The sequence below is a fragment of the Maylandia zebra genome, linkage group LG8 (genome assembly GCF_041146795.1).
Source record: "Maylandia zebra isolate NMK-2024a linkage group LG8, Mzebra_GT3a, whole genome shotgun sequence".
Lineage (NCBI taxonomy): Eukaryota > Metazoa > Chordata > Actinopteri > Cichliformes > Cichlidae > Maylandia > Maylandia zebra.
This window is the reverse complement of record NC_135174.1, coordinates 13,721,262-13,736,362: the sequence shown is the minus strand read 5'-3', so window position 1 is coordinate 13,736,362 and position 15,101 is coordinate 13,721,262. Positions and strand designations below refer to the sequence as shown.

The window sequence follows — 15,101 nt, the reverse complement described above, 5'->3', positions numbered from 1 at the left end:
AAGATACATCTGTTTCTTATGCATGTTTGATGGGACAGGCAGGCAGCGGCTGGCTACTGCTCCTGCTTACCGTACAGCATGGATCAAGTATGCATGACTAGGTGGAAGGAAAGGAAAGGTGTATACCTTACAAATATGTGAAAAGAGAAATAAAACATGCCGTTTTTAAATGTTGCTTTAATCTTTTATCATCATACAGTAGGATTATCAAAATCTAGCTAGTGCTGGCAGAACTAGAGAGCGATAATAAAGCCGAGATACCAGTGAGTCAATAACACTTTGCTCTGTTGTGGAGTCGTCTTTTGTTCTTGCTGTTTGATGTATTGTTGTTCTTTTTATCTGTGAACAGCTGGTATAAATTGCTTTGTCTGGTTGTCTGTCTGTTGACCAAACTCTGCCATGCTGGGACACAAAAACTCAATCGACTGGTTCCCCAAACAAAGAGCACAAGGGCATTTATGCTCGGTGGAAGTCTCCATTTATTTTTGTTTCTTTATCACAATCAGTCCATTCCAGGGCACATTAGTCTCAGTTTAGTACGGTTTGCCACATCAGACGTAAAAATAAAAACAAACTAATAACTTCATTGCATGTCATGTAATCCCAATGCCCTCCTCTGTGATATCAGTATGATGTATTCAGTTAAAAGTAGGAACTTGACCTTACAGCACATTTCAGCATCCGCTGTCTTTTCTTAGCCAGAGATTTCCTACCATCAGCAAAAGATTGGCTCCTAATCCCTGTATTTTTATTTTATTTTTTTGGACTGCAGTAGATCTTGGCACAGGGAAATAAGCACATCAAAAATGTAACTGAAGTTCACCTTCCAAAACATTCAGCACTTTGGATCAAGGCAGCATCCCGTCGGTTCAATCCGACAGTGTGTTTTTCCTCTCGCCAGATGTTCAGCTTAATTAACATGCAGGCTCGGGGCGAAAGAGGTGTTAGCACCCATATGCAGTTTATCCAGGTGCTGCAGCTCTGCATAATTGCCTGACATTTACATGAAAGCTATTGATTAGATTCATGCGCATTGTACTGATTCAAGTTGAGCTGTGTATGTGTGAAGAAAAAGAAAAGAATAACTGTCACTGTAGACCTGCAGCAGTAACTTGATTAGTCAATCACAGGAAATGAAAGAGCAACTGTTTTAGTAATTTAATTGTTGAGTAACAGTTACTTATTTAGAAAAAACCTTCCTTGGTACCATATTGTAAATCTCAGCCTTTGTGATTTGATTCATTTTTTTTCTTGTAATGCTTTTAGCTAATCTTAAACACTTATTTTCTTTTAATAACCTTTGGAAAGGTCACCTATACTTCTAATAGATCCACTGCTGTACTAAAATCCTTTATATGCTGGAAGTCCCAAATTATCATGATTGCATTTGGCTCAAATACTACAGCTTGACTCTTCACTGGCAAACATGAGCGTGTCTGCCCTAGTATAGTAATATTGGCAATAGTATAGGATTAATTATAAAAACATTTTTGCTTCTTTAAATGTCCCTAAAAGGGCTATGGGGATCTTTTTCCACTAAAGACTTTCAAAAGTCGACTAAAAACTAAAAACTAAACTCTCAAGCATATTCAGATTGGGCTTAATCTTAAGACCTATGGTCTGGGTTTCGCAGTTCTGAAACTGAGACCAGATTTGCTTGTTTTGTCATTATGTGCTAGTTTACAAGTTTTGCCTGACATATTTTCCTGTATGTTTATAGCTTCACCAGATAACAGGACACGGACCCTTTTCTTTGTTTCACGAATCTCCAGAATTTTCCTTGCAACTTCTTTGACTCTTTGCTTATATTGAGGCTGCTAGCTTGTAGCTGGCTCTGAGCTCTTGATAGCTTTAGCTTTAGCTACTCTGCCTTTGTTAGTTTCTGTTTTGCTGTTTGTTGTTTGTTTTCTGCTGTGTGAAGGTAATTTAAGTGTTTGATTTGGGTTGCTGTTCTAAACATTCAAAAAACATTTGAGAATCTGTGTTGAGTGAGGACTCACACTGAGGACTGTCTGCCTGTGTTCCTGTGCTTGTCGTGCACAGGCTTGCTAGCTGATCTTTCAGTCACTGGTCAAGGCCGATAACACTGGCAATCAGTTGATTCTGGTCCCTGGCTGGTCAACAAGGGCATCTCTATTTATCATGTCATCCAGTGTTATGCTTGCTTTATTGTTTTTTAGTTGTTGCCATTTAACACTACTAACTTTAACTGAAGGTTAACTAATAACAACTTTATTGTTTTCCTTCTATAAATGAACCCATAGGTTTAACTACATGTAATATAAAGTAAAAATACATAGTTATCTACAGTAATGATAGTATTTACAGGGTATTTTTGCTTTACAACAGTGTTTTTCACTAATAAAGACAGATAGACATCTTTAAATGTACTCTAAGCATAAAATGACTTGATTTGTTATATATCACAGTTACATGGATCTTTGGGCCTTTGGACTTGCCAGAAAAAATGTCTGTAAGTGTTTCCTCCTTAACCTCTGGCTAAGTGGATGGCACAACACAGAAGAGCTAACTCATCATGCCAGGACTCTGCAGTCTATTCATACTTATAGGCGAGTGGCCACTCTTTCAATGATGAGGATGTACACATCCTGGACAGGGAGGAACTCTGGTTTGAGCGAGGAGTCAATGAGGTTACGTGAAAAGGGAAAGACCATCTCTGAATCGAGGAGGGGGACTAAGGGTACATCTGTCACCATCTTACAATGCTGTGATTGCAGCCATTCCCCCACTCTCTGTGAATGCTACTTACGGCCATTGATCAATGGTCATGACAAATTGCATATTAATGATCAAGAAACTGACCGTGTGGCCCATTGTTCATCAGTGGTGCTAGTTTTAGTCATTGTGCAAATGTACTGTAAGGTTGGGGAAACCTGCAGTCAATGGAGACTGAAGAAGTCAGTTGGATGAGCGACGAAACGTTTCTCCCACTGAAAACGGGAACAGAATTAACTTTTTGAAAGTCAGTTCCATTGCTACACTAAATGTACAAATCATGTAATTAACCAGTTGTAAATGGATGTAAGAAAAGACCTGATAGTCCTGATCGTGTTTATGGGCTTTAAACACCTATTCAGATTCATGATGTGTAAGTAGAAGGCTGCGATACTTGGTAGTAGTAGTGTAACATTCAGAGAAATTCACAAAGGACACAGAAACCAGCCCTATGCTCTGTTTCCATCATAAATCACACAGCATGACAATAACGTTGAAACTCAACACCTCAAGATCTCACTGGGCTTGAGAGGCCCTTAAAAAAACACGGAGAGGTTGACAGATACAGAGGACATGCAAACTACAAGACCGATAGCTTGAAGGAAAAAAATCACCTTCAGCTTTAAAATGAATGATGATTTTGATGTATGACTTAAAGATAGGCCCACATGTGCTTGTTCAGCATTTCCCTCTGTTTTACATTGTTTACAGTGTGCTGCTGACCTCAGCTTCCTAACTGGGAAAACAAAGGAATTTCACCCTACTGTAAAAATAACTGTCGATAAATACAGGCCTTTTCTTCTAATGCACTTTCGGAATAACACACTTGTTTCTCTGCTTCCAGGAAATAAACAAGTGGGTGTAAAAAGGAGGACTACAAATCCCCACCTGGGGAGCCACTGGAGCCTCAGGGTGCTGGAATGGAGCAACTCATAGAGTAAGACAGATCATGTCTTTCTTTATCTTATTTGACAGCTTGTTTTACACAGATTGCTGACATGCTTTATTGTGTTTACTAAATGAACGTCCTGTCTCTATTTTGGTGCTTCCTGGAACTGTTGTTGCCCAAGCTTCAGCTGCATGCATGGCATTGTGTTTGGCGGTGTATAGCTATACTGCATCTACTAAGAGATTACATCAGCTCACCAAGCATTTTGGGAACTGTAAATAAGATGCCTTAATAAGAAACTTCAGGGGCCAAATGTTTCAAAGACTTTGATTTAAGGATATTTATAAGTGATTAAACAGTGGTGACATCTAAACACATCTTTTGTCTTTCTGCATGTTTTGGATATTTTGGTGAGGCAGGTTGTTGTGGTGCATGTCTGTGCATTTAGAAATCTTGTTATTTTCTATTCTTAGCTAAACAGAACTCATCATCGTCCAGCATGCGAAAGGTTGGCTCTTTGATTTGATGGAGGCAGTTCTGGGAAAGTGAGGGTTGGATAAACAATCTTGCAAGGCTCTCTGAACCAAAGAGGGCAGGCAATACAAAGCAACCCACATATAACATGAATACGCTTGGGAGCAGTCGCATCTCGAATTCAATGAAGGCGCGCCATTATTCGTAAACTCTGTGGCTACGTTTCCTCTTTGAACAGCGAGTCAGCAGAAAGTTTAAAAAAGCCTGGAAAGGATGGTGCAGAAGAGCAGTAACCACACCATCTGAATGTTGTTGGGGGATGGGCAGGTGATTTATCTGACCCTAAATGCCTTTTGTCCACTTTGCGAATGCAAAAACTCTTAGCTCAGCGTCATGCCATCTAGCTCAGACTCAGCTTTTATAATGTGCTGTTATCCTCTGAAAACCTGCTTTCCTTCATTCAACGCACAGTAGTTTCCTCTGCAAACATGTGCGGTTCTCGTCTTGTCGACGCTGCTGTAGCTGGGCAGAGTGTGATAAGAGCCATGGGAGTTCTATCTTCACTCCTCAGCTCATTCTGCAGATAGCTGAAACAGGATTGGCATTGTGTTTCTGGGCTGTGTGCACATACAGTAAGCGCTGTGTGTGTGTGTGTGTGTGTGTGTGTGTGTGTGTGTGTGTGTGTGTGTGTGTGTGTGTGTGTGTGTGTGTGTGTGTGTGTGTGTGTGTGTGTGTGTGTGCGTGTGTGTGAATCACACGATCCATGGTGGGATTTCATTATACATATCTTTCACCGGCATGGACGCAGAATGTATAATTCATACCTGTGACTGGGCCTAGAAAGGGATGCGTGCCTGCTTGCTTTCCCTTCAGCTCCCTACACTCCAACCTGTCAAGTGAGACCATTCATTTACAGTAACCAAGTGTCAGCCCTACTCGTGTCTCATATTGAGTCAGTGATTGTTGAATCAGCCCTCCTCCCTTTCTGACACCTATGACTCCCATGCCAGGATGACTAGCTTTCTCTTAATGATTAGATTACGTCACCGACCTGCTGCTGCACCATGCCAAACTATGAAGTGACAAAGAAGGGCTCCTGATTTGCGCAACTTCGCACTCCCTGGCTTGTGACTCATTGGTGAGTCATGGCAACAGGCAAGGGGGCTATAAACGCACCCCCATGCATGTTCACACACATACACTCAAGCTTGTACACATGGTTCTGACAGCAAATACTTTCTCTGTTGTTCCCGATAGTGTGTGTGTGTGTGTGTGTGTGTGTGTGTGTGTGTGTGTGTGTGTGTGTGTGTGTGTGTGTGTGTGTTTGGTCTTGCGTGAATGCACCCAAAGACACCATATTTCTGTCCTTCCACTCTATCGTTGTGCCTGAGTACAGAGAAACACACAACATTATTTATTATAATCATCACCGGTGTAATAGAGTTTGTGTTTTCCAGATAAAGCGGAGTCAGTAATTGTTTGACACTCGGCGCATTCCAATTATTGTTTTGTTGACTCAGTCTTGATAAGATAAGGCCAAGCATAATAATGAAAACTTGTTATATTTGTGGTTATTTAGATTTAGGTACTCAACCAACAGAGGGTGATGCAACCATTTACCATGAGGAATTAATCCTATTAGCGTTTCTTTGTGTGAATTCATTTGGCAAGTCCCATTTTTAATCTAATTATACAATAAGCCTTTTAAGAAAATATGTTTGTTAGTTGATTGATGTTGCCAGTTTATTGATTAACTCATCAGTATTCTATATTTCAAATATTGGAGTTTGGGAGAGTGGGCGATAATGGCCTTTCCATTTTAATGCCTCATAACATTTCCTCTGTCTTCATGTAGTTTTGAATTCCTAAGAGGCTTACTTTTTCATTTGTATATTTGCTCTAACAAAATGCCTGGAACATTGATATCTGAGATCACTTAGATGTTTCCTGAACAAGTGTGGTTTAATATTAGATTGCACTGTTTAATATCCCATGACATAGCCTGTCGCTGGTTCACACCTAATTGCAGGTGTTAGCGCTCCTAAACTGTCTTAAAATTGTTTTGTCACAGTAGTATTAGTACTGTGCTAAAGTCTTGAGGCATCCTTCATTTCTTTATATTTTGCTTCCAAGAAGCCAGACTTTCTTATCATAGTTCCAGCTTTTGTGAAGGTCCTGACCTTGTACCTGACCATTTCCAGAGGACTTAAAAATGGCTTGTGAATCATTGAGGCATAACAATGCAACACTTTCTTTCTACTTTCAATGACTAAAAGAAAAGGCCAAAGATAATGCAGTTTGACTGTAGGGATGCCACAAATGATTATTTTGATAGTCGACTAGTCACCGATTATTTTTGCGATTAGTCGACTAATCAGATCATGCATCCATTGGACGTAAAACGTACAGCTTATTGCACCAGCATGCACCTGCTCTTATATGACTATCATTAGCTTACAGCTTTAAGTGCTTAAGGTACGTGCTGACTAAAAATAAAGACAAGATCATAGTTTATTACATTTTAATGAAATTTGCAGATTGTTTCGGTGGAGTTTAATAAACTCAGCTGTCTGCTCCTTGCTATCTGAGATATAACAGGACACGAGTATATTCTCGAGCATCTCACACTTCTGATAATCAGCTGTCTGCTTGACATTTATTCAGCTGTGTAAAAACTATAACTTTAATCTCAGCCAAACTGATTTACTAAGGAACAAAGAATATACTGAAATAAGCCAAACAATAACATTTTTAAGTTATCTAAGTGACTTATACATCATGTTTAACCTGAGTAGTGAAAGACGGCGGTGGGTTTGAAAACGATTTGCCGGGAGTCCGGTGTTCTCACCGGCTCTAGTGAGCCTTGAACCCCCGCTAGCTAACGAGCTGGTGGGTAACAGACGTCTCCGAAAGTGCTTTTGAAAACATGTGGTGTCTTGATAAACCAAGCAGATATCTGAAGTTTACACAGCTACATTCTCGCCTGAAAATATGTTAAACGTTTATTTTGTGACCCAGAAAGAATAATAAGAGTAATATTAAAACTAACTAGCTGCCGCTATTGTTGGAAACTGAGCAGGGCCGCGCTATGAATTCTTTGATAGGTTGGGCCACGAAGTATACACCCGACCCATCCTTCAAATCTGGGGAAATGAAGGGCGCATTTGTCGGCCGCATTTGTCGGAGTCTTCAAATTTGGACAGTCTTCATCGTGTCGCTGTAACGTAATCGGCCTACAAATGCAGGCACAGGAGGATGCTGTGCCTGAATTTGGACACAGCTACGATACCGGACACTACTTCTTCTTCTTCGGGGCTTAACGAGTGCAGTGCTGCCATCTTCTGTTTCAGTCCGTTATTACACTCTTAAACCCTACTACTTATTCCTTCCGTCTTTTGGGATCTTACAAAGCTTCAAACGAGGAATGTGAGGAAAACAGGCAAGTGGAGGATAAAAGAAGATGTGGAAGGCCTAAAAACAACCTACAGTAGATGAACAGTATCTGAAATTCATGTTCTTAAGAAATAGAAAATCCATCAAAAAAGTATTGAGAGGTGTATCTGGCACTACAATTGATCCATCTACTGTTCACTAAAGCCTCATCAGAAATGATCTCAGTGGAAGGGTAGCTGTCAAGAAGCCATGTTTAAGAATGGGAAACATGGAGAAAAGGTTGAGGTATGCCAAATTACACAAAATTGGACTGAAAATCAGTGGCAAAAGGTCTACTGAAGTGACCTTGTCGTCAAAATGTACGAGGTCAGAAGTGGTGTCCAACATTAAGTGTATACAGCCTTCTGTAAAACAGAAGGTGGAGGCTCTGTCATGGTTTGGGACTAGATTTTAGGCCGTGGTGTTGGGAATCTTGTCAAAATTTATGGAGTTATGAAAGCAAAAAAGTACCATCAGATTGTCTGATTAGCAGCACCATTTTTAGCATGACAGTGATCCCAAACAGACTGCCATTGCAGTAAAAACATATCTGGATATGTCGTGGAACACTATCAATCATGGTTTGCACAACCTCAACATGACCTCAACATATTTGAGGAAGTGAAGGATCATCTTGACAGAGAACAGAAAAAAAGGCAGCCAACATCCACAGAAGAGCTTTGAATGTCCTTCAAGAAGGCGGTAGAACCATTCCTGATGACTACTTAAAGAAATTACAAGAAAGTTTGCCTAAGTGAATTCAGTCTGTGTTGCAGCATATAAGTGGTCATACCAAATATTGACTTTCAAGCTCGTTTGAATTGTCCAAACGTTTTGCTTATATACTTCCATGTATGTTTGCACAAGACAGGAAGAGCCTGGTTACCTATTTTGGAGCAACACTACTTAAGAAATAAGGAAAAGAAGACTAGTCAGCAGTAGGTCAAATACATAGATTTGGCATGGTTCTTTTAAATACATAAAAAACAAGAATAATCTGTTTAAGGAAACATTTAGGCCAGACAAAATTGTCTAGATAAATGTAAAGTGATTTTATTTTACATTGTGTATATCTTGTCCTGCCAAAAATAGCTTTGACCCCTCTGGGTATTAACCTAGGAGAGCATCGTGGTCTTGGACCATCTTGATGCTGGCAGCAGGGTCTGCAGATTGGATTTGTTAAAATGCTCCATCTGATTGGCTTGTAGAGGAGCGTTGAAACTGAGTCAGTGCCCTGGCCTGTTTGTCGTGTTCCTTGTGCTCGTCATGATTACATTTTGCGGTGTGGCAGGGCACAGTGACCAACTGTAGAGGTCTTTGCTTTAAATAAGTGCCAAGTTTGGACTGCAGTACTCTTGTTGTTGGTACATGTAAAAATGACAACCATATAAATGCATGTACCCAAGGCTTTCCAGCAGAATAATGCATTATGACAAGAGGATCAATACTATTTACTTCATTTGCCAATGTGTCTAATCTTACTATTTGTCATCATCATCACGTTGACGGGGACGTCATGTAACTGATTATAGCAGTTAGGGTCATTCTTCACTGGACTGTTTATCTTGAGTAAGTACATTTTTTATCTAGAAAATGACATGAAATCATTTGAAGAGCTTAATCCAGGGTTTAAATGTGACTTATGTCTTGGGCAAAAGAAAAAAAAAAGGGAAAAAATGATCGCAGAAGGTGCAGCAGTGTTTTAGATGCTTTAATGGGTCATTTGTCTTTGCACACAGCAGAATCATTTGTCTGGAACAGCTGACCAGAGTAAATGTACAGGCTCCTTTTTTAACTGAATTGAATTACCTCCACTGAGAGTAAGCTGGCAGCAATCTGATAAAGAAGTCAGTGTTAAGAAATTGAAGCCTGCTGTCTATTAAGGGGTTCTCATGCCCTATAAAAGTGCTTTAAGGAAAACAAACACCCTAGGCCGATGTCAGAAAGTGGACGCCTGGGAGTCAGGCTCTTCAGAACTGAGGCAGGCAGATGACGAATGTAAAATTAATACATAACTGCTCACAAAGGAGACAGGAGGCTACTGGACGTCTTGTAAAATGTGTATTTCTGCATGAATAACACTAACGTTTAGTAGCTCTTTATGCTTTTATGTTACAGTGGGTTTTATTTGTTTTTTGCGAATGAACAGATAACTATGAAGCTTAGTAGAAGATTCAAGATATTTATTTCCTAAACTCTACTGTGATGAGCTGAGCAAATACTTTTTGTCACTGGGGAAATATAACTGGCTCTAACTGGGCCATTCAGGACTACTCTGTCACACAGAAGCAGTGCTGGCTGCACAGACAAACTGGTGCTGGTACTTATGGCCTTTGCACTGCTTTATTTATGTGAATTGTTTTTGATGATGATGATTTATGGGTTCCAGCTCTCGGTACTCACTTAGTTAAGCTCTACAAAAAATAAAGCGTTACCCTACCACACACCCCCTCTTACTTGGTGCAAAATACACAGCCTTACTGTGAAGTGAAAGCTGAGACGCGTCACTGGCAAAGTGGCTGCTGTCTGAGGGAATATTTTAGCTGTCTTGTTGAGTTCAGGATTTATTAGGCCTAATGGCGTTGACGTCAGATCAGCATGCTTGTTTTTTGTCTTAGCTGCCGTGTTTCTTTCTTTGATCTTTGTCACAACTAAACAACTTGAGGTGCCTGTTTACGTTGTGCTCATCTCTATGCATCATGCTGAGTGGAAGTGTGCTGCATGCATTCGGGCTGAGAAGATGGATTACTGCTGCCTCGCAGGGAGCGACTGTGTTTGTGCGTCCTATCTGTCCACGTGTAAGCTGCTGGGTGTGATTCTCCAAGGACGTGCGAACAACATACCCGGGAGGTCTCATGCCTGTGTTCTTAAGACAGACACGATCTCAGTACCCTGTCAACCCCTGCTGCAAACACTCCCATGTGCACACGCTTAAACAGTAATGCATCAGCGCCCCCCTTTGATTCCCGGTTGTCCTTTTCTGTTATTGTACCTTGAAGTGGAGTTTTGACACCAAACATGGCTCGCTTGTCCCCAGAAATTCTGAGTGTGTTTTTGGTTTGGGTTATTGCGAACGCCAATGGAAGAGCACTCGCTGCACATCGAACACCCCACCTCCACATGTGCACTCGCACACACAAATAGATACAGCAGTGGCAGCCTAATCATTCTTCAGACAATGAAGGCAACGAGGAAGCGCACTCAGCGGAGTGCATATCCCACTGAACTGCCGCATAATGAATCATGAAGGGGAGTCAGCTGGACATCAGACATGAGCAAAAACAGAAGCAGTGGTCAGCTTCCATCTAAACAAAGACTGTGTGTGTGTGTATGTGAGGATGTCTGAAGTGTTTATGTGTCGTTAAAAAAGGACAGCAGTGAACATACTTAGCTGCTGTGTGAATGTGAGTTACTTGACTGAAAGAGGGAGAGGGAAAGAAGGAAAAAAGCTATAGAGTCCTCTAGGGGTTTCTGACTCAGAAGAGTATTGAATTTTGCATGAAGAGTGTTAGAAGTCATGTCTTACAATAGGACATGTCCAGGATGTAGCCTGCCTCTTTCCTATCCCAGTCAGCTGAGATAAACTCCAGCTGCCTCTGTGACACTGAACTGGATAAGCGGTTAAGAAAATGGGTAGATGGGTATCATACAGTAGAAGGGAAATTTCTGCCTATTGCTGCTGTGTTTGTGTTGCTGTGGCAGTACACATGTCTTAAGATTGAAGTTCTACACAAGTTAGCAAAAGACAAGCTTAAAGGTTTTAGGTGAGCACAAAAAGCCTTCCATTTTAAGCACATGAAGTGAAGTATTAGAACCAGAATAATTATTTTTTGGAGGGGTATTTTCAGTGGTTTAGAAAAAAATAACAGCACAATAATTTTCTTTCATATCTGTTGATATTGATATATGTTACAATATCACAAAATCAATTATGTGTGTGTGTGTGTGTGTGTGTGTGTGCGCGCGCATCCTTAGTTTGGTTTTGCTACTTGAGTTTTGTAATTCGGAATCCTTATTTTATAGTTTTCTTAACAACTGTTTGTTACTTTGTATTCTTTAGTTTAGTCTAGCCTAACTAGTAGGGCAGGGCAATATGGCCAAAAATATTTATCGCGATATATATTTGAAAATTTGCGATAACAACATACCTGATGATATAATTGACGCGAGACAAAATACTTTACAACTCCACAACTTTGTTAGTACAAAAAAAACCCCATCAATGTATTTTCGCTTAAACAAGCAGCTGTTTTTTATGTGCATCAAAGTTATATAAAAAATTTAACAGTTCAAATGCAAATTACTTGCTGACAGTTTAACCAAAAGGCATTTCCAGTGGAAACTGGCCGACACATCCTGAGCATAACCATATATAATATCCACAAAACTTAAAAAGAGGTTGTACACACACACAATACGGTAATATTATGTTGAAGCACAGTACCTATCACTCCGCGAGGCTCCTGCAGCCGTAATGCTCCGACAATCCATCAAGTGGTGCGGCTTCATAGCTTACGAAAGTCATACTAGAACATTTTTTGACAGATTTTTGAGCGCCGTGTACCACATAAAATCGGTTGGAGGTAAGTAAGCACAACCAGAGTTTATACATAAGGCACACCGGACTATAAGGGGAACTGTCGATTTTTCAGAAAATCAAAAGATTGATTTTAAGTGTACTTTATTTTCTGAAAAACACGGTAATAACGACAGCCCGCTTGCATGCTCTACCAAAAATTGTGCCTTTGTGTGTATCTGATGGATACACCAAAGCCAAACCAGTTCCACACCACTGAAGTTGCGCCATTTTTACAAACCATCCATCCATCCATCCATTCGCTTCCGCTTATCCTTTTCAGGGTCGCGGGGGGCGCTGGAGCCCATCCCAGCTGTCATAGGGCGAGAGGCAGGGTACACCCTGGACGGGACGCCAGTCTGCCGCAGGGCTTTTACAAACCAATTCTGGTTCATCTGTTTCATTCAACGATCCGCTTTCGCCCTTCTCATTCTCTGTCGCCGCCATGCTTTTTCCGCCATCTGCGTATAAAAACAAAGGCACTACGCATGCGTGTTTTACCCATATTCTATCGCGATATTTCATTTTCTTATCATTGCCTAACTGTAGGCAATGATAAGACACGGGTATCATACAGTAGAAGGGAAATTTCTGCCTATTGCTGCTGTGTTTGTGTTGCTGTGGCAGTACACGTCTTAAGATTGAAGTTCTACACAAGTTAGCAAAAGACAAGCTTAAAGGTTTTAGGTGAGCACAAAAAGCCTTCCATTTTAAGCACATGAAGTGAAGTATTACCGGCCATATTACCGGCCATATGGCCGTAGGGCCGTAGGGCTCGGCCATATCGGTGAACGGTATGATATGGCCGAGCCCTACTAACTAGTATCTTTTTATAACTTGTTAAGTCTTTGTGTCTGTATTGGGTGTTCGGGTGTTTTTTGCTATTTTGATAGTCTTGCATCTTTTGCGTCTTACCTTTAGTTATATTTTCCCCTTGTCTCCTCATCTGATTTGGTTGAGCTGTATCTAGTTTCTCAGATGTTTCCTCCTCCTCCGGTTGCCCCCTGTGTCTGTATTTGTGTAGTTATATAAGCCTCAGTTTTCTTTATTCTTTGCCATGATGTCTGTTACATCATGGCAAAGTTGTTCCCTTTTATTGCCTCTTAATTGGTGCTCTGAGATCATCCATCTTCTTCCCAGTGGACCTCCCGTTTTCCGTGATGATAGCTTTGTACCTTTTTTAGTTGTAAAACACTCACCTATCTCTCCATCGCTCTTCACCACTCCATCTCGACACCCTTTCACCAGCAAACACGTGCCGAAACAAAAAGCTGAGGAGAGATAGTGATAACCCATCTCTGTAACAAGATGTTGATGCTACATCAGGCTCCAGTTTGAAACTCAAACTAACAGACAGAAATACCCTCCTTCTGTTTTCTCTCACTTTGAGATGACGATGAATCAGTGTAGCAGCTCCGTACGCGCACATTTATTTTCAGAGTGCAGACATGCGACCACTGGCAACGCGTGTGTGTGTGTGTGTCACAAGTACTGATTATATCTGCTATATGCAAGAGATGCTGACATGAAACTGCAGCAAGGCAGAATAAATTTAATATAAATCTAATACTAACGTGATTTAAAGCAATAATGGGAAAACAAGCCATTTATCACATTTTCTTCACAGTCAAATTAAATGACATCATCATACATCAGCATCGTTGCATTTTGCACACTGAAAATCATAAATTCAAGACAACAATGACTAAAACGCACTTTGACCCAGAATATAGTCCTAATGCAGAGCTCTTACATGCTATCAGGTACTCGGTGTGAACTGAATGAAATTTTGCAGCTATGTAATCAGAGCTGAAGCCTAGATGCTTACAAACAGCTTTACAGGAACTTGTAAAGTCCTTTCAGTCATGTTTCTAACCTGCTGTTATGAAGCTATATCCAGGCTAAATCATGTCAGTGAAGCTCTACCGATAAGTATTGATTTACTTCCTAATCACTAGAGAATAAACGGGGAACCACTTCTGAGATCAGCAGACTTCTAGAGGTGGGGCTGGAATTGTTTTAATCTTCTACTACAGTTCTTTTTACCTTGTCATTTCTACGAACACCTTGAAATTACATGTTTTTGACATCAAGAAGCAGTTTTGACTTGCAACCTGGAAGAGATGTTTCATCAGTAGTTTTACAGGTCAAGGAGAAGAGAAATTCAGAGTCAGCAACCAATACTTACATGGATTCATCTTTTATTTAGACCACCCTCCTAGGGCTAGCTATTCCCTGGATTATAGTGTATCTCCTGGCATTATGCAGACAGGGGTGGGGTGCTGTCATATAGTGAAAGAGAAAAAGATGGATAGATGGGCTAAAATGAGGAAATTATGGAGGCAAAGAAGAGGAGACAGAAGGGCTGTCTAGTTCCTCAGCCTTCAGGCAGAGCATTTCCATTTGTCTTTCTGATGATGGTTAAATTAGAGGAATATGACATTTCACTGTGGTGCGTGTAGGTGTTCCTGCTTTCCAGTGTTGTTGAGTCTGCGTAGGACATCGAAATAAAAAGTTTTAAAGTGGAAATCATGTGCTTTTTCTGCTTTTTCTGCATCTTCTGTCTTGGATCTGTATGTGGTCTGAATTGGGGGATATTCTAAATATGTCCACCTCAGACAGAGCAGTTATTATGTTCGGGGTGGCACAGTGAGAAGCAAAGATGGGTCTTAGTAAGTTACAAAATTCTAAATACTGAACACTGGCAGTGAGTCAACATTTATTTACAAAGTGATAATTAAGACAAATATGTTAAGGAGTGAAAATGAACAAAAGAAGGAAGTGACTAAACTTCAGGGTCTCCTCATGCAGCAAAACAACATACGCAAAACCTAATAAAAAATAAAAGCCCTAAGCTACATAATCAAACTAAAGCGACAGAACCTGCAGGTCTTTGCTACAAAACCACAGAGAAAGTGGTTAATGATAAAATGGTAAACCCAGCTTCCATCGCCTTAAGAGACAGATTTAAACAAATGCAAAGTAACAGGAACT

At 40.6% G+C, this 15,101-nt stretch overlaps 1 protein-coding gene across 2 annotated transcripts in view; it reads left to right on the top strand.

Annotated features, from left to right (window-relative positions):
* ankfn1b (ankyrin repeat and fibronectin type III domain containing 1b) overlaps positions 1-15,101 on the top strand; it is a 156,890-nt gene that overhangs the window by 1,987 nt on the left and 139,802 nt on the right. For both annotated transcript variants that reach the window (XM_076887414.1, XM_076887415.1), the window contains exon 2: positions 3,581-3,673. In XM_076887414.1, the coding sequence (XP_076743529.1) occupies positions 3,657-3,673 (17 nt within the window). In that variant the 5' untranslated portion in view covers positions 3,581-3,656. The remainder of the gene's footprint in view (positions 1-3,580; positions 3,674-15,101) is intronic.